General features: G+C 33.6%; 4 protein-coding genes across 5 annotated transcripts; 2 read left to right on the forward strand and 2 right to left on the reverse strand.

Moving 5' to 3' along the window:
- The first annotated feature begins 664 nt into the window (after positions 1-664).
- LOC133786188 (zeatin O-xylosyltransferase-like) lies at positions 665-2,925 on the forward strand. The gene is made up of 2 exons (XM_062225395.1): positions 665-2,195; positions 2,882-2,925. The coding sequence occupies exons 1-2, from the start codon at positions 665-667 to the stop codon at positions 2,923-2,925; spliced, it is 1,575 nt and encodes a 524-aa protein (XP_062081379.1).
- A 1,688-nt stretch (positions 2,926-4,613) lies between these two features.
- Positions 4,614-5,909, forward strand: LOC133783540 (phosphoprotein ECPP44-like). 2 transcript variants are annotated; one of them, XM_062223196.1, is made up of 3 exons: positions 4,614-4,829; positions 4,869-5,046; positions 5,140-5,909. In XM_062223196.1, the coding sequence occupies exons 1-3, from the start codon at positions 4,735-4,737 to the stop codon at positions 5,638-5,640; spliced, it is 774 nt and encodes a 257-aa protein (XP_062079180.1). In that variant the 5' UTR covers positions 4,614-4,734; the 3' UTR covers positions 5,641-5,909. The 2 variants fall into 2 exon arrangements, with proteins under 2 accessions (XP_062079180.1, XP_062079179.1); XM_062223195.1 differs by having other exon boundaries at positions 4,614-5,046.
- A 1,610-nt stretch (positions 5,910-7,519) lies between these two features.
- LOC133783541 (multiple organellar RNA editing factor 3, mitochondrial-like) lies at positions 7,520-9,210 on the reverse strand. The gene is made up of 4 exons (XM_062223197.1): positions 8,777-9,210; positions 8,594-8,691; positions 8,120-8,185; positions 7,520-8,006 (listed from the first exon to the last, which is right to left on the reverse strand). The coding sequence occupies exons 1-4, from the start codon at positions 9,139-9,141 to the stop codon at positions 7,855-7,857; spliced, it is 681 nt and encodes a 226-aa protein (XP_062079181.1). The 5' UTR covers positions 9,142-9,210; the 3' UTR covers positions 7,520-7,854.
- Positions 9,211-10,554: 1,344 nt separating this feature from the next.
- LOC133783538 (L-ascorbate oxidase homolog) lies at positions 10,555-15,631 on the reverse strand. The gene is made up of 8 exons (XM_062223193.1): positions 15,330-15,631; positions 15,127-15,236; positions 13,757-14,027; positions 12,657-12,759; positions 12,220-12,571; positions 11,690-12,052; positions 11,118-11,196; positions 10,555-11,041 (listed from the first exon to the last, which is right to left on the reverse strand). Exons 1-8 carry the CDS (start codon positions 15,486-15,488, stop codon positions 10,829-10,831), a joined length of 1,650 nt encoding a protein of 549 aa, XP_062079177.1. The 5' UTR covers positions 15,489-15,631; the 3' UTR covers positions 10,555-10,828.
- Between the last annotated feature and the right edge of the window lie 3,151 nt (positions 15,632-18,782).

Consider the following 18,782-nt stretch of genomic DNA (forward strand, 5'->3'; position numbering starts at 1 on the left):
ATTTGTTGAAGATAGATTACTTGCAGAAGATTGAGAAAAATCTGGTATAGAGTTTTTGATAAGTTGACATACAAATAAGGTGAGCACGTTTTATTGATTATTATTATTATTATATATATTTTTATATATAAAATATACTTCTATTATTAATTAGGGGTGCACACGGGTCGGATTTTGAGTTATGCATCAGGTTTGGATTTTACAGGTTAGTGTCTGTGTAACTATTGATATACATATTTGGTAATTTGTATTTTATCGAAATACAGAATTAGTACTTTATTTTTCAATAATGCTAATTTAATACATTGTAATTTGAAATTATACATACTTAGTATTCTCGACTCAAACTTGATCAATATATATATAACTAAATTGACTTCAATTATATAATTGAGAACGGTTTGTTCATATTGACCAAATTTTGACTCATGTAATGTATGATTTCAAATTACCAGACTACTAGACGACGAGAATTGTTGAAAATATAAGATAACAAATTTGTAATTTCGATAATACAAAATACCAAATACATACTTACCCTATAAATAAAAGATTTGTTCCTCATTTTGTACTCACTTGATTGAGATCATCAACAAGAATCATTCTCAGCTCTCTTTGCATTTTTCTCTCTATTGCTTTCCAACAAATAGATTCATCTTCACCAATGACTACTCCTTCTGATGAAAACAAAAGTTTTGAACCTCAATCTTTAAGGCCAGTTGTGGTAGCAGTGGTTCCATTCCCAGCTCAAAGCCATCTCAACCAGCTCCTACAACTCTCCCATGTCCTTTCTTCACATGACATCCCAGTCCACTACATAGGCTCCACTCTCCACAATTCCCAGGTCAAGTCTCGAGCCTCAATCCCTCTTAACCACCTAACCAAAATCCATTTTCATGACTTCCAAACTCCTCAATTTCCTTCTCCAAATTCAGTCTCCAAAACCAAATTTCCCCAACATGGACTTTCCACTCTGAAAGCCATCACCTCCCTCCGCCACCCAATATTCTCACTTCTCCGCTCGCTCTCTCACACCGCCACGCGACTCGTAGTTGTCTACGACACTTTCATGGCTTCCCTAGTACAAGATGTCATTTCTCTACCAAATGCAGAAGCTTACTGTTTCAATTCCGCTTCTGCATTTTCTTGCTTTGCCTTTGTATGCCAATTCTTGGGACACAAAGACAAAGTTCTCATAAGAAACCTTCCATCCGGGGCATCATGTTTCCCAACTCTTTTCAGAATTTTCATGACTTTGCAGGGTGTGATGTCAGATATCACCAAGTCAGGAAGTCTTTTCAACACTTACAGAGCTATCGAAGGCTCTTTCCTCGATGAGATCGAGTCGAACAAAGAGATTTTTGGGAGAAGGAAGATGTGGGCATTGGGGCCATTGTTACACCAAACTACAACAATCACTAACGAGCTCAAAGAAGAGGATGAGTTTTTGTTTCATTGGCTGGACAAACAAGAGCAAAACAGTGTGTTGTACATCTCTTTTGGAACCACAACTACTTTGTCTGATGTAGAGATCAGAGAGCTTGCTTTGGGTTTAGAACAGAGTGGAGTGAAGTTTGTTTGGGCATTCAGAGATGCAGACAAGGCAGATGTTTTTTGCAAGGAAGAATGGAAGAGACATGATCAACTTCCAAATGGATTTGAGGAAAGAATAAGAAGCCTGGGAGTGGGAATGGTCTTGAGGAATTGGGTGCCTCAAGTGAAGATTTTGGGACACTCCTCAACTGGTGGGTTCATGAGTCATTGTGGGTGGAACTCTTGCATGGAGAGCTTAACCATGGGAGTGCCTATGGCAGCTTGGCCAATGCACTCAGATCAGCCTATGAATGCTGTGTTAATCACTGAGGTACTCAAAGCAGGTGTGGCTGTAATGGAGTGGAAGCAAAGAGATGAGTTGGTGACATCATCGATGATCGCCATGGCTGCGAGGAAACTAATGGCTTCGAAAGAAGGGGAAGAGATCAGAGTGAGAGTTGAAGAGCTGAGTAAAGCAGTAGAAAGATCTCTCAATGAAGGAGGAGATAATTGTCTAGAGTGGGACTCTTTTGTTGCTCATATCAGTAGAGAGAGCACTTCAGCAAGGAATAGCAAGAAATATTATAACATTCGCTTGAAGTTGATTAGAACACTCGTGAATTTCTCTATGCCTTTGGTTTTTGGCATGAACTTTTTCATTGGTAAGAAAAAACAAGTGTTTGTTCTTTTCTTCTCCTTTGTCCTTTCTTTTCTTTTCTTGTTTTATTTCCAATAAAAGTCCAGTCCAATCCAAATTGAGTGAACCTGTCTTTTGTTGGTGGAGTTGTTTGTTTTCTTTTGGGGGAATAAGACTTATTTTGTTTTCAAGTGAAAGATCTCTTTGCAATTGTACTATGGACTTGATCAATTTATTAGTTGGAAGAAGATATAGTTAGACAATAAAGCAACATAGTAATGTTGAAAAGGAAAGTGCAAAAAATGATTGAAAACACAAAAAACGACCAAAACTCTGCAAGGATCATAATTCTGTAGGAATTTATTTATCTATCCTAATATATATATATATATATATATGAAAATTCTTCTATATTAAGTCCTACCGGTAGGACTCTTAGTAGATCTCGACCCGTGAACAGTTTTCGGTACGACTTTTTTTTATGACCGTATATATTGTACTATTTAGAATATCCTGCAAATTTTCAGAAAATTCTGAATAGTTTACAGTACCGAAAACTAGGTTCAAACATGTTGTTTGAACAAAATAACTGTAATCTGTCTTTTGTTTTCTTTTTGGGGAATAAAATTTATTTTGTTTTCAAGTGAAACAAAATAAAGCAACAAATAAAGCAACACTGGCATTATTGTGCAATATATTCTTGCTTTTCAGGCCTTGTATTTGTATTATGCAATTACATTGTTGTGCTGGAATAAAACATTTAAGTAATGCTCTAATACCACTGTAAAATTATAACTGTGACAAGAATCATGAGGCTTCATCTAAAAACTAATTGGTGATTAGTGCAGTTACACATGTTTTTATTAATGGTTCAATATTCTTAATCTTATTCCATGTGGGGCATAATAGTCTAATATCCCCTCAAGATTGTGGTGATTTTTCGCTCACCAATCTTGAATTACCTGATCACAAGTGGCCTATTTTTTTTTTCAGCTCGCTTATTTTTTTTGGATCTCAAGTGTCTTTTTGCATTATGCGGATCTCTTGCGGCTTGACTCACTCTTTTGGATCGGTGTGGATCGAATGTCCGCTAGGGAATTGGCTCTTGATACCATGACAAGAATCATGAGGCTCCATCTAAAAATTAATTGGTGATTAGTGGAGTTACACATGTTCTTATTAATGGTTCAATATTCTTACTCTTATTCGATGTGGGACATAATAATCTAATAAACTGTAAACAGAAAATCCAATAAAAATGTCAAAAAGGAAAACACAAAAACAAGGTCAGGGGCAAAGCTCTACAAGGTCATAGTTCAAGGAAATACTATAATTTATCCTAATGTATAATTTATCAAATTATTCCAACATGTATGATCAAACTCTAGGTAATGAAATTTGTCATAGTAGAACAACTAACCAATGCTTGTACAAAAACTTCATACAAGTTTTAAACTACATTATTGCTGATCCAATCCAAGAAATATAAATACAATCACCCAAAGATTATTATTATGATAAGAGAATTGGAAAGGAGTCTAGCTATAACAGTTTGAAGTTCACACCAAAAAAAAGATGCCAATAGTCAAATATATAACAGCTTAAGTTGCGAAATAGCAACAATTTATCTTATTTCACATAAGTGCCCCTCGGCAATTGTCATTATTTATTGGGTTTATACTATTTTGGACCCTGTGTTTTTTTCTATTACCTGTTTGGACCCTGTGTTTTGATAAATTATTTTTTGGACCCTATGTTTTGTAAAATGGTTAAAATAGAACCCTAAACCTGATTTTGGTCAATGTTTTCTTAACAAAAATCACAAATAATTTACCAAACTAACAATTCAGAACAAAAATAAAATCATTCTGCTAAAAACTACGTTGTTACATTCAATTTTTTCTTCATCAAAATTGAATTTAGGGTTTTATTTTTACTATTTTATAAAACACAGGGTCCAAAAAGTAATTTATCAAAATACAGGATCCAAACAGGTAATTGAGAAAAACACAGGGTCCAAAAATGTATAAACCCTTATTTATTTGTAAGTCTAGCTGTATTTTGCTTAAAAGTTGAGTTTAGGGTTCAATTGCTTAAAAACTAACAATTCAGAACAAAAATAAAATTATTTTGCTTAAAAACTGTGTTGTTATATTCAATTTTTTCTTCATCAAAATTGAGTTTAGGGTTCTATTTTTACCATTTTATAAAACACAGGATCCAAAAAATAATTTATTAAAACACAAGTTCAAACAAATAATGGAGAAAAATACATAGTCCTTATTTATTTGTAAGTCGAGCTGTATTTTTTCGTCATGTTCTCTTATTTTTGTAAAGCACCATAACGTCGGTTACCGAATCAACTTGATAAGGTAATTTTTTTTTCTTAGTCGCGTTGGGTCCGTGTGGCTAGTCCCTATAAAAGCTCACTTCTCTTCTAAACTAAAACCATATCGTTAAACACTCCAAAACTACATTCAAAGCTTTCAACTTTTCAGTTCTCACTCTCATCTCATCACCCACTCTTATCATCAATCACCCAAGTTTTTTATCTATTCTTAACCATGGCCGAAGAGAACAAGAGCCACGATTACGAGGGTTCATCGGTGGAGACCAAAGATCGGGGACTCTTTGATTTTTTGAAGAAAGATGATCATCACGAGGAGAAGAAGCCTGATCATCATCATCATCATCATCGCGATGAAGCTCTAAGCTCAGAGTTTAGTGAGAAGGTTAAAGTGTCTGAACACGAACCGGTTAAGTATTCTGAGCACGAACCAGTTAACTATTTCAACGCCGAGGAAACTGTTAATGAAGAAGAGAAGATGAAGCCAAATCCAGAAAAGCTCCACCGTTCTCACAGTAGCTCTAGCTCTGTAAGTTTTTTTTATATATATATATATATATATACGTGTGAATGTTGTTTTGATATGCTTGGTTTTGATTGGATTTGATTTGTGTATGTATAGTCTAGCGATGAGGAAGAATGTGAAGGAGAAGAGAAGAAGGAAAAGAAGGGACTTAAGGAGACACTCAAGGAAAAATTCTCAGGAGAAGATAAGAAAGAGGAAGAGCAGCACCATCATGTGGACACATCTGTGCCGATTGAGCACGAAGCTCATGGCTACACAACAACAGAGACTGTGGTGAGCCCTGGAAACCCAGAAGAAAAGAAGGGTTTTCTTGAGAAGATCAAGGACAAGCTACCTGGTCAGCACAAGAAGGAAGATGTTGTGGTTGTGGCGACTTCACCGGCACCACCTCCGGGTGTGGTTCACCATGATCAGCCATACTCATCGGATGAGACCACCACTACTGCTACTCATCATGAAGGTGAGGCTAAGGAGAAGAAGGGTATTTTGGAGAAGATCAAGGAAAAGCTTCCTGGGTACCATCCCAAGACTGAGACTGAAGAAAAGGAAAAGGAGAAAGAGAAAGAGAAAGAGAAAGAGAAGGAAAGTGTTTGTTAATTGATTAAAAATCCTATCTTCATGATGGGTCTATTTTGCTTTTTTTTTTTTTTCTTTTTCATTTTCATTTCTGTTTCAAGAAAAAAAAAAGGGTATTATAAGTGCTTTATTGTGTACTTATATATGTGTATGCATGTTTAAATTCATGGTGTATTGAAAATGTTCGACTAGACAAGTACCATTAACTGTACACCCAATAATTTCTTTTAGGTTGAGAACATTAATTTATATCCAGAATTAGTATCATATATATAACTTAGTTTTTTGTCTCTCTGTCTCAAAGGTCTTTAAATACAGGTTTAACAATTAAAAACTTGTGAAACATAATCCATGTCTGTTTATGTTGATCAGTTTGAGTTGCAACCAATAATCCATAAAAAATCTGAGATTTAAAAGTCATGAAACATTAACAACATAACACATATATACATATATGCTCTCTTTATTATTCTGAAAATTACTTATTAGGACTTAGCCATAACACAGAGAGATGCATGTAATTGCATGCACATACAGTCACGTAACATGTTAAAGATTCACCCACCCTCTCCGCCGTATCCCGGCCCTGAGTTCCCTTATAAATCCACCGGAGAGTAGACAAGGCGCCGAGCCCTATGACAGCAGCCGCGCCAAACCCGGCCATGGCTGCCACCAACACTGCACCAGCGCCTAACAGCAAAGGGCTGAATATCAACACAAGTAGAGGTGAACTCACAAGGAAAATTGCCACTGATGCCATGAAACTGAACCCTGCCATTGCCAAAAGAGGCCCTCCAAACACTAAGCTGGCTAGAGAAGTTAACATCATTGTTGTGAGGGATATTTGGTGCTGCTGTTTACCACTACTACTTCCATCGCCATAGAAGGCTGATGACAACTCTCGTGGTTGATAGTAATCCGCCATTGATGTGATAATGTTTGAAAAATAAAGTGGTTGACACTACAGTAGTCAAAGGGATCTTATAGATAATCAATGTCTATCTTTATGAGCCTCACGTGGTTTCTTTCTAAGTTTTCTACGTGTCAAGTGATGACAGCATTTTGGGATGAGTAAGTTTTTACTCAATCTTAGCCATAACACAAAAGCACAAACACAAGACAGAAGTTTATTTCAGTACAAAAAAAAACTTGTAAAATAAACTCTTTTCTTCTTCATCTTCTTCTTAGATTCTCAAAAGTTTTTTATACTTTTTTTTTCAATAGACTTGACCACATGATCATTTGAGCTATATCCCTATGGGGTGAACACTCGTGCTTTCTCATGATAATAATATAATAATATTACGACCTTTGTTAGGCCAGAAACACACACTTTTGTGCTCTCTCAAATGGGTATCAATGAAGTTTTCCCCCTTTAAAATTTTTATATCATAAATTTTAGTTATCATCACACTCAGAATTCTTTACAACTTGCGTTCTTCACACTGTAATTCATGCTAAGTTGCTAACTGTATAAGAGTTCTACTAGCTGACCATGAAAGCAAAATATTTTATTATCTGTTAATAATAATAACCATCTATCTAATCCTAGCTCTATCACATAATACTAGATCATATCAAACTATTCAAACATGTCATTAGATTCATGCCACATATAAAGATAAGAAAAACAAATAAAGTTAGTTACAGTCTATTCTGAATGAACCAGTTAGACACTCTACCTCAAAGAAAATTTGTGTTCTTCTTCAAGCTCTATAATATATGCAACTTGTCAGAAGTAGTAGAACAATTAGCAAATATATACACTAGAAAGACAGATTATAATGCATTCCCTCAAAAAGATGATAAGTTTGATTGGAAAGGAATCTTAAACAGTTTAAAGCTCATCCAAATCCAATCCTACAGTTGACACTTAAAAGAGGTCAACAAGTCAAATAAATAAAAGAGGATAAGGCAAGTATTATTAAGTAACCTGACATTCAAGGAAATCTCAGAAAAACACTAGCAAATGGAAACCATCTTAATGAACTTGTACAGACACAGATGATAACATGCACAAGTTCACCTTACATAATTACAATAAGAGAATCTTAAACCATTATATAAAGAAGTAAGATCATAATTCAATATAGTAACCTCTGATTTTCCCATTAAAAAAATGTTGTTGAAAATCTCAGACATTGTTTCTGAAACATCTCCTTGATTAAACACCGGGCCTCACCCTGAGAATCTGCTGATGCTGCACAGGCACCTTCAACACAACAACTCGTCAGTCTATCTTTCGTTTGGTCCTCTCCTTTCACTCTGCATTGGCTCTCTACGCCTATCAGTCCGTGCTCGAGGCCTGTTCCTAGATGGTTGTTGTTGTCTATCAGTGAACCTGAACTGTGGTCTAGGTATCACTTTCCCATCTATGAATAAATCTCCTGTATCCAGGGGAAGAAAAGAACAGGCAAAAGAATATCAGTGCTTGCAGAATAAAGTAGCTCCAAAAATGATGAATATTCCCCCCAAAAAATCAATTCATTGACAAGCTCACCTCCATAATCTTTGTTGGGAACGTCAAGATATGAATCTGGCAAAACCCAAAGGACACCAGGTAGTTCTATCCAACCAAAATAAATAATCAGACAAACTTTAAAAAAAGTCTATATAGCAAAAGCTTTAAATCCACATATACTTGAAAGACCAAGAACAATAAAGCTAAGATCATGAATAGATTCAGCTAAAAAGAAAAATAGGCTCATGAGCCTTTCTTTAAACCTTTAAAATATAGAGAAATTTACTCTAAAATTGCACTTAAATCACCAAGTAAACTTCATATTTTGGTGTGGCCATAAGTCTGGATAGCGACAGGAATTAATTTTTATTGTAAAAAAATTTACCATTTACATAGCTGCAAATTTCTCTAAAATATACATCAAACCACATAACAACATACACTCAAAATCTTATCAAAACAATAACAAAGATCCAAATTTTAAAGCAATAATAAAACCAATATTCAATATACCTTTAACTTTGATGGAAAGCTCCTCTGAAATCAAAGCACCAAAACCAGTATAAGTAGTTGTGGAAACAGAGTATATCTTCTTCTTTGCCTCCTCTTCACTAAAATACAAAAATCATTAAAAACCATTAAAAAAAACCAAACTTTTCTCAAACCCCTCAAACAATCAACGAGTTAGCTCAGTACCTCCCAAGAACAGTGGCAAGGGTTTTGACATATGAACTGACCATTTCATCCTCAGATGGTTTGGGGTCATTGGCGAACTCCATTACAATAAGCCAGTGCTCGTAATCGCAGCCATCGAGAAGAATAGTCTCCTTAGGCGGGCGGTTGCTCCAGTTCGGAGCCGGGTCGTTTAGCGGCGAGTAACCGGACCCAGAAGCCTTGAACCGGACAGGAGCATTTACTGAGCTAGGGACGAGTTGGGGTTGTTGATTGAGTAACGCCAAAGCTAGGCGATGGCGAGTTGAGAACGAGGTAGGAGAAGAAGGAGAGGAGAGAGACCGGTTGAGGATGGTCGATAAGCCACGTCTGGCAGCGGAGTACGCCATCGTTAGTTCTCAACTGAGCGGCTTCGACAGTGTGAGTCAGTTCTTTAATCTTAGCTCGTTGCTTTGGGCTTTTGATTTTCATTATTGATTTATACCACTTTTTTCTTTTTTCCTAATTTCGTTTTAAAATATACAACAAAAGTGACAAACTTATTCCAATTTACACACTCAAAAAAAAAATATTTATATTATAGTGTATATATTTTGTGTGTGAATTAAGAATCTCCATAACATCTCCCCAACAATAAAATTTCACTAACACTGTCTTGCCATGAAATTGAATCACCATAGGTCCATAGCAGCATTGACAATGAGAGAGGGCTATTTTTTGGGGTTTTTTCTTTCTCTTAAATACATTTTTTTTGTTTTATTTTTTTATATTGTTTTAATTTTTTTCTTTCAAAAAAACATATTTTCAAAGTTTCATAATTACAAAAATACAATCTCACGAAAGATAACCTAAAAAGCAACTGGAAAATAATTTAAAAACATCTAAAAAACAACTCACATTATCAACCCAAAATATATGCTAGAAAAAAAAGGCAAAACTATAAAAATGTAAATTTTTTATTAAAATTGTAAAATTTTCTAGTATTGTAAAATTAAAAAAAAAATATTTGACTTTAAAAATGTAATATTTTAGTAAAATTAAGTTTTTTCTGTAATTTTTTAAAATTAAAAATTATAACATAATTACAATTTTTAATAAAAATGAAAACTTGAGGGGATACTAAGCTATTGGAGCCCATTAGACTCTCTCTATATGTGCATTCTTTGCATAGACCAAGGATTACTATTTAATAAATAAATAATGAGATAACTTGAGAAGTATTAATTAATTAAAATTAGCCACTAAATATATTTAGTTTAATATTATCTATTTTTATATTCACATTTCCCGTAATACCACTTAAAAAATATAATTTAGTTGTGAGTGTTTGAACAGAAAAAATAGTATAACAGGAATAATAACTAAATACTAGGTATAAAAAGAAAACATTTCAAAATATAGCTACAAATTAGAGAACATGACTTAAAATAGATACCCTATGTAATGTTTGACAATTTAGTGTATATTTGTATGCACTTATCATTTTGGTACATACATTTTTGCTTCAACAGGGGAGGAAATAGTCTTTTTAGACAGTTTTTAGAAACTTATATTTTGTCACTCTACTTGTAATATTTTGTTTTGAGTTTGTATCTTGTTGTGTTTATAATCTCATTCATTTGTGTATAATCTATTCTAACATAACTCATGATTAAATATTTGGGAGTGATATCATAGATCCCTTAACATGGTTTAGCGACAATAAAAATTGGACAAAAAGAAGTGGTTTGACTTCTCAACATTTAAAGAAAAATGCATAAAACACTAAAAGAGAAAATGATGAACACCTAAAATCTTATGTGTATCAAGAAATAAATAAATATATATATTGAATAAGAATTAATTGATACTCTATATATGAATTCTCTCATCAGATATGAAAAAAACTCAAACAAATGAAGAAAGACAATACAATTGGTTCTAGATTTTAGACTATATAGAAAAAGAATGTGCCCTCGAGTTGAGGACCTAATATTGAAAGAGTGATAAGTGGTAGTACATACACATAGAGCTGATCTACTCTTCATCAACGACTAAACCATAGATAGATGTCTTTCGAAATTGGGTGCCATTTGTTCAAAGGGGTCGAGTACGTCTTCCACTTGCTCTTCCACAAAGAAGAGCATTCTTTGGAATTGGGTACTCATCCCTTAAAGAAGTTGATGCTGTGTACACACGCAAGTACAGTTGTTGTCCCAAATATTGTCTAGCCCAGAACTCAGACCTCAAGTTCCACATACCTACATTGTCCAAAGCCACATGTATGGCAGTCCATGACTTGGGATATACCTGCACTCACCAATTAAGTTTGTCACACATTGAATACCAAATTTGATATTTTGTAATTGATATGAATGTTTTTTACCTGAGTGGTACAACGTGAAACTGCATCTCGGAGATTGTACTGATCTCTACTAGAAGGTGTCCACTGGCCTCCGTCCATTCTGACACCAAATATAAAAGGATAATCATGAGTAAAAGACTCGAATAAAGTAAATGAGCATGTCAATTGTAAATTAGTGTTGCGGAATTTACTTATTTGGTATCCTTTATTTTTGCAAAGTATCGTTTTGATTCCCTCTGTTTTCAATAATGCTTACATGGTATCCTATATTTTGAAAACATAGATATTTAGTATCCTAAATGATAAAACTTTGTCAATTTGACAAATCTGTCAGCAGTTATATATAATTTGTAACTTGTATGATTGATAATAATTTAATTAAAGTTGTAAAATTTTATTAATTAAATTTGAATTTAAGGTACCAAATATATACGATGTTAAAATGCATGGTACCAAATATGTATGATTTCAAAATACAGGGTACCAAATAAGCATTATTTGAAAATACAGGGTACCCAAATAATACTTTGCAAAAATACGTGGTAGCAAATGGTTACCTACACTTGGCCTTGGTATTGTTATTATGTACTTACCCAACGACAAAGAAAGAGTAGCCATCCAAATGCAAGCTCTGAACAATGTCTTCATCGTTTTGGAAAACAAATTCGACAAAAGTTCTATAATCAGCTCCAAGAACTGCTGTGTCAAGGTACAATCCACCGCCACTAGGACTATCGGCAATGCTTCCCACACGAAAGCCTCCAAGTTTGAAGAAGTCAGCGACCTTAAGAGGAGTATCGATTGGGATGAATGATACACTGTTGAATCCGTATCTTTGCTTGTCGTTTATTTGTCCCGCTGAACTTGCAAGTATGAAGGTTTTGATCAAGGGGATAAGACCATAGTGGTACGACCCTTGTGGGTTTGGTCTTGGCCCACTTGCTGTAAGATTAGTCCTGAGATGAATCAATATGATCCTTAATTATTATGTTTATAGTTTGGTTGATTAGCTATTATTATAAAATGAAGACTCAACTAACTAAACATGGATCACACACATGGTACTACTAGATGATAAGTAGGCCAACAATTATAATAATAAGGGAGAAATGAAATGAAGTACCTGATAGAGCGGGCCTGGTTCAAAGACCAATCAATTTGGATGGTGGGACCACCAGGAGGTGGGCCAGAGACTTGACCAGCAGAATTACTATAGTGAAGAACACCGGTTGTAATGAGGTAGTCAGGGCCAGTGGTGAAACGAGTGGAAACCACAATGTAGTAATCTTGTCCAGGCTGGTCTGCTGTCACCAGAACTGAGTAAGATTGGCCTACGTGTACATCCAGGGAGGAGTAGGTGGTCTGAAGAGTATGTGTTCCCTCCACTTCTACCAACTTCATTTTGTGATTTTGAATGCGAAAGTTTAGGGAATTTTGCAGCCCAACATTTGAAATTCTAAGCCTGTAAGTTTTTCCTGTAATGGGAATATTTGTTTGTCTAAACCATGTCCAGCAATAAGAGTGCTCGTATTATGTTGCTTGTGAAGCTTAAGAGCTTACCTTGGTCAACAGTAAGAGAATAACTATTAGGTCCACGACCATTGATGAGAATTCCATCAGGAGAAGGAAGCTTCTTACCCCCATCAAGATGGGCTTTCAAATCCTACACACAAACACAAATTATAATCATCACTTACATTACCATCTAGTATAATCAAGTTAAAGAAGATAATTAAGCAAGTACACAACAATGCGGTGAAATTGAATTGCCCGTCTTAGAGCATTTCCAACTCATAACATTATATATGTTGTTGCACCAATACTAAAACTAAAAAATTTTAGCACCATATTTTTTTTTCCATTCCAACCACAACACTAAAAATTACACAAAAAAATATATTCTTTATTATTATATTATTTTTTTAATAAAATATTATATATAAGATATAAATATATATTTTTTAAAAAGAGATATGATATATACATATTAAAATAAGAAGAAAAAAAAGTTCTTTTGTCATGTGAACAGTGCAACATATATGTCAAAGTACTGTTCACAAACGGCTAAGTGGGGTATAATATGGAGTTGGGTTAGAGGGGATATCAGCATATATATATTTGGGATTGGAGTTGGCCTTATATATCAGCTCCCCTTGCAACTTGAGAGCAGAACATGGTCAACTCATGAGAGAGACATTCTTTAAACGACTTGGACATGGTTGAAACGACAACTTTTGAAGGAGTTATATTTTGAGCATACCAAACGGTCAATGAATTAAAATTGTGTTCCATCCAATACAATGAATATAATCCTAACACTTAAATAATTTTAGAGATTTATTACCTTCTAGTAAGTATGTATACACTGAAGACAACACAAGTGACCCATTCAAACCATTAAATTAAATGAAGAGTAATGATATGGGCACACAAAATTTTCATGAAAATATTGTACAATATTTATTTATTTAAAATAAGATGCATTATTTAAAAAAGAAGTGTCACACTTCATTATTGTGTGTAATGTGTTGGGTACGAAATAAATAAGCATGACCACCCACTTGGTGGTATTTAATTTCGAACTATCAATGTACCTATAAAAGTAGATCACATTCACATAGAACGACTAATAAACAATTTGTATAAGGAAATGTGCATACCGTGTGGTTGGACTTGTACCAATCCCCAATAAGAACAGTGTAATCACCAGCAGGGTCTGGAAAAGGAACAGGGATTCTTGGTCTGCTAAGGATTCTAATACCTCCAAATCCACCAGCAGCTTTGTGGAATGCAAGAGAAGGAAAATAGTAAAAGCTCCCAATCTGATCCTTCACTTGGAGAATGTATGTGAAATTCTTGCCAGGGGGTATTGGGCATGTGGTCCCCCATACACCATCTTCAAAAGAATTTCTCCTGTTTTGAATTCCATTCCTATAACCACACACAAAACGACATCACTCCTCTACCTGCCAAAATTTAAACCCCATCATCTAAAAGAAGCCATTCTTAATTATGCATTGTTGTTTGAGCTCCCAAACTTTGAGGCAGCTAATAATGAATCAATAAAATTGGACTTAATTGATGGCAACCAAATTTGCATGTGCAGAGAAAACCCCACAGTGCAAGTGTCTCATCTCATTTTTGGAAGCTACCGCAAGTAGCTACGCATTATTAATTCAACTGGGAAGTCGGTGGCCAAAGTTATTAATTAAAAATATAAAGGGAAAAACCACTTATTTTTTCTACTTTTGATTCTGTGGTATCAGATTACCAGGAATCGAAGAATTTATAGAAATTCGAAAAAATACAAAAGCCAATGCCTTTATACTTCTCCTACTCATAATTCTGCTACTGTTCCCTTTTGTAGTCCACTTATAAAATAAAAATGTCACCATTAGACTTGAACCAGCTGTCGTTTCTCTATTATTAGAATAATCATGTTTTAACTAATGACAGCTAAATGAAAATGAATCTCAAGTGTCAATGTTCTAATATTTTGTTTAATAATTCATCTACTACTAATAATACCTACATTAAATTAATCCTACTTACACTTAAGTTGGTTTAGTCAATACTAACAGAGTATAGTCTAGATTTGGACTTTTGCCACTGATACTATAAACACCTAAAAAGCATGGTTTTTTGTGGGACCCTAATTGCAAACCAGGCTTGTTTTTCTATAACTGAATTGATAATGAACCAACAAGACAGGAGTTTTTCTCGGCAGAAAATCATTTCATTTTGCCATGATTGTGGGGAATTTAATATCATAAAGTGAAAAGGGAGTATCAGTTTACTGAAATCTGAAATTTCCAGATCTAAAAATATAGTCATGATCAACCAGAATTTTCATAAAGCAAAATCACATGATTCACATGAATTATACCAAACAGTTCTCGTAATCACATTGTGAAATAAAGGAATCAGCTTAAATGCTTCTAAACTAAAATTAACTAAAATCAAAATTAATTGATAGTTAATTAGTGCAGAGAGAGAGAGAGAGAGAGGGAGAGAGAATGATTTAGTTTACCAAGAAAGGAGAAAAGGCTCGTCCAAGCTATTGTAAACATTGATAATGAGATTGTCATTAGTAACCGAATGAATATCTGGTCCTGGAAATTGTCCGTTGATAAGGATTCCCTAGAAACAAACAGACCAGAACGGTTTCACCACACAGTCAGATCAGATCAAAATCAAAAGATCAAAAAAAAAAAAATGCAGCAAGATAAGTACCTGTTGGCGAACACCGAGCGGGTAAATGTCACCATAAGTGACATTCCAGTCAAAGAACCTGTAAGGATCTTCAGCCCTAACAATGGCGAAGAGAGAAGCAGCGGCGAAATATAGCAGAGAACAGAGTTTGACTCTCGCTAAACTTATGATCAGCGCCATGGAAACTGAATCGAATTGTTCAGTTTGCTTGTTCTTCTAAAATTGGACAATGGTAAGAAATGCGTGAAGAAGAAGAAGAAGAAGAAAGGGAAACCAGGTATTTATACAAGTGCTGTGCAGGAGAGAAGAGAAGAGGAGAGAAGAGAAGAGAAGAGAAGAAGACAAAGAAAGAGAGGGAAATATAATTTTTTGTAAATAAAAACAAAATTAAAGAAAAATAAAAAATAAAAAATAATAAAAAAGAGAGAAAATTGTGGTGTCGGTGGTCGAGTACTCATTCTTTGTTAACAGTATATATTTTTTTAATTTCTTTTTAAAGAAGAATTTAATTTATTAATTTATCTATTTTAAAATTAATATACAATTTAAAAAAAGGTGAAAAAAAATGAATTTTTCTTTTTTTTAAAAATTAGTTGTTGATTGGTAGTACATAATATATAAAAAAAATATAACATTTGGTACTTTGGTTTAGAAAAGAAAATTTAATATTTTAGTAGTAAATTTGATAATAAAATATTTGTGTATTTAAATAGATTATGTAAAGGGGTTTTTTTTTTTAAATGATATTATTAGCTTTCCTTTTCTACTTCTTTGCCTCTTTTTCACTAAAAACCATTAAAAAATTTAAACTTTTCTCAAACCCAAGTATAACCTTCAAAAGTTGTGTTTTACTCTATTTTGATTGGTAGATGTATAACTCATTTTCTTTTGGGTTCATTGTATTAAAAACAAAGACAAAACCCACCTATATAAAGTAATGATACACACACTTTTAAATTACCTATACTTTTTCATATTTTTTCTCAGTCACTTTTTCTAATAATTCCTCACATGAATGAAAATACTTTGGAATATATCTTCTAAAAATTGACCTTCCTTAAGGACAATTCAATTCACATGGCTTCAACAACTATATGCCATTGCCAATACTACAAAGAACATGTACTTGTCTATTCACTTATCATTTTGGTGCACATTTTATATATATATAATATTTGGATAACTATTTCATACCGCAATATATATATATATATAATACTTCTCAATGGATAGTACCATATTATAATGATATGACAACATAGTGACTTGGTAAAGCAAGTCACCAATAGGTAAATATTTTTTTTTCTACAATAGTTTCGAATTTAGTTTTTTTTTTTGTCATAATTAATGTTGTTTCCAACCAATGGGAGACACTATGTGTATTTAAAAATTGACATGTATTTGAAAATTAAAAAGTTTACAATATTATATTTTCATAATAAATACACGTTTTTCATCAGGTAACCCTTCCAAAAATTTGAAAAAATCAAAATTTATTTTTAGAAATATCAATTAACAACTATAAATATAGATCATTGATCTTAATCCAATAGTTAATATTAAAGTAACCATCTATGAGTAGTAACTATTAAAAGTGCACCCATATATATATATATATATAATTTATTACAAGTTTACAACACAATTAATTAAATACAGTATAGCATGTACTACTATTGACCTAAATGTGAAGTCATAGTTTAAGAATATATGAGATTTGAAAGTGAATGTATATGATCCCGTTACACCCAAATTTTGAGAATAAATAAATTTTATCGAAATGTAGGTTCGTAAAGAGTATGCTGAGGATTAACAAATATTAACATTATACTTGTACAAATTGTCACGAGATTCCCTAGCTACGTTATTAGCGCTCGAGCATGAGTTTCAAGTTCGAAAGCGTCAGTTTCCTCCAAGAGATGAGTTTGAACGACTAAACAAGCAAGGAGGTGGCGATAATTGGAAAAATGGGTGGCCATGGCCGAACGTGTGATGAAGGTGATGACCAAATGGATGGTCACGTGCATGTATTCAAATGGTTACTAATGGTTACTGATTCGTAACCATGGGACCAAAAATGGTAGTTGGTCCCAAAACTTTAGAATTTTGTCACAAGGCTCGGGATTAGTACCACAAAGTCTAAGACCTGATTTTTGAGGGTCGGGGTTAGAAAATTTATCTAAGCAATATCCAGGTTTAATAACTTATGAGCAAGGCTCGAAAATTATTACTTAAGCTTCAAGAAAATTCTAAGCTCGGGAATTAGTTCTAAAGTTTGGATTTGATGGCTTAGAACCTACGAAATATTTTCAAGGATTTAGAAAATATTTTAGGATGTACAATATTACCCCTTTTAAGTCTTAAGAACAAGAAGTGGGCTCGGGGCTCGTGATTTGGACTCGGGTATCGAAAAATGGGATTTTAAGAAATAATTAGAGTTTTGACTTGAAATTTCGGGCGTAGTCTAGTATAAAATTATTATTGGAAATAATAATTTTCTAAGTTGAGTTCGAAATTTTGAGAAGGGTATTATGGTTATTTTACCCCAAGGGCTCGGGTTTGGGCCAGGGTCCGAAATTCCAGTTTTTGATTTTAAATTCCCTTAAATATATTTAAAATGTTAGTAAACCATAAACTAAGGAATATTGTCCCAATATGATTATAGGGTCTAAACGCGATTAGAATTACTCACAAGGACATAATTCACGAAAGCTAAGCATGAATGTGTACAATTTAATGACACATCTTACACAAAGAATATTATGTTCTTGCAAAATGAAGAACAAAGTGTAAATATGCGCTAACAATAAAAAATACATGGTATTTAAGATGAAAGAATATATTTGAAAAAGAAAAATCCATAAACTTTGTTGCACAAATGGGAAATCAACATACAAAATAAACACTATCTAGTTACATATTGTTTCATCATCACCTTAATAATCTTAAAAAGATTAGAAACTCATAGCTAGAATAGAAAATACAAACATGACATAAGAAAATTTGGAGGAAAACCCCCAAATTGTTCATCTAAAAATACATAGAAAATTAACAACAAAGAAGAAGAAGAAGAAAATAGAGAGGTCTTGAAAGTGTAGAATGTGTAGTGTAATCCCTCCCAAAATTATGCACTAAACTCCCTTATTTATAGCCAAAAAAAGTAGGCTATTTAGGTTTTTTACCCCCCGAACTATTACACATGCATTATCGTGCCCCTCGAATTTTTCAGGCCGTTAAAAAATCCTCCCGATCTATTCACAGTCATGTAAATTAGGACTTCCGTCCAATTCCGTTCATTTTTTGTAACGGGAGGATGATGTGGCATTTTTTTTACATATTTGGGATGACACGTGGGACTTATAACCCGTTGACATGGAAATTTAATTTTAACCCAAATAAGAATAATTTGTTATAAACCGAAATATGTAAAAAACGGGTTATAAAAAAATTGTACTTTTGAAAATCTAAGGTAGT

Source organism: Humulus lupulus, chromosome 6, assembly GCF_963169125.1.
Source record: "Humulus lupulus chromosome 6, drHumLupu1.1, whole genome shotgun sequence".
NCBI classification, from domain to species: domain Eukaryota; kingdom Viridiplantae; phylum Streptophyta; class Magnoliopsida; order Rosales; family Cannabaceae; genus Humulus; species Humulus lupulus.

Coding starts and splice junctions, on each gene's coding strand:
- LOC133786188 (XM_062225395.1), top strand. CDS start 665: ATGACTACTCCTTCTGATGAAAACAAAAGTTTTGAACCTCAATCTTTA. Junction 2,196..2,881: donor TGGCATGAACTTTTTCATTG/GTAAGAAAAAAC, acceptor CTTGCTTTTCAG/GCCTTGTATTTGTATTATGC.
- LOC133783538 (XM_062223193.1), bottom strand. CDS start 15,488: ATGGCGCTGATCATAAGTTTAGCGAGAGTCAAACTCTGTTCTCTGCTA. Junction 15,237..15,329: donor CGCTCGGTGTTCGCCAACAG/GTACTTATCTTG, acceptor GTTTGTTTCTAG/GGAATCCTTATCAACGGACA. Junction 12,572..12,656: donor TTCTCTTACTGTTGACCAAG/GTAAGCTCTTAA, acceptor TTCCCATTACAG/GAAAAACTTACAGGCTTAGA.
- LOC133783540 (XM_062223195.1), top strand. CDS start 4,735: ATGGCCGAAGAGAACAAGAGCCACGATTACGAGGGTTCATCGGTGGAG. Junction 5,047..5,139: donor CTCACAGTAGCTCTAGCTCT/GTAAGTTTTTTT, acceptor GTGTATGTATAG/TCTAGCGATGAGGAAGAATG.
- LOC133783541 (XM_062223197.1), bottom strand. CDS start 9,141: ATGGCGTACTCCGCTGCCAGACGTGGCTTATCGACCATCCTCAACCGG. Junction 8,692..8,776: donor CTTGCCACTGTTCTTGGGAG/GTACTGAGCTAA, acceptor TTTGTATTTTAG/TGAAGAGGAGGCAAAGAAGA. Junction 8,007..8,119: donor TCCCAACAAAGATTATGGAG/GTGAGCTTGTCA, acceptor CCCTGGATACAG/GAGATTTATTCATAGATGGG.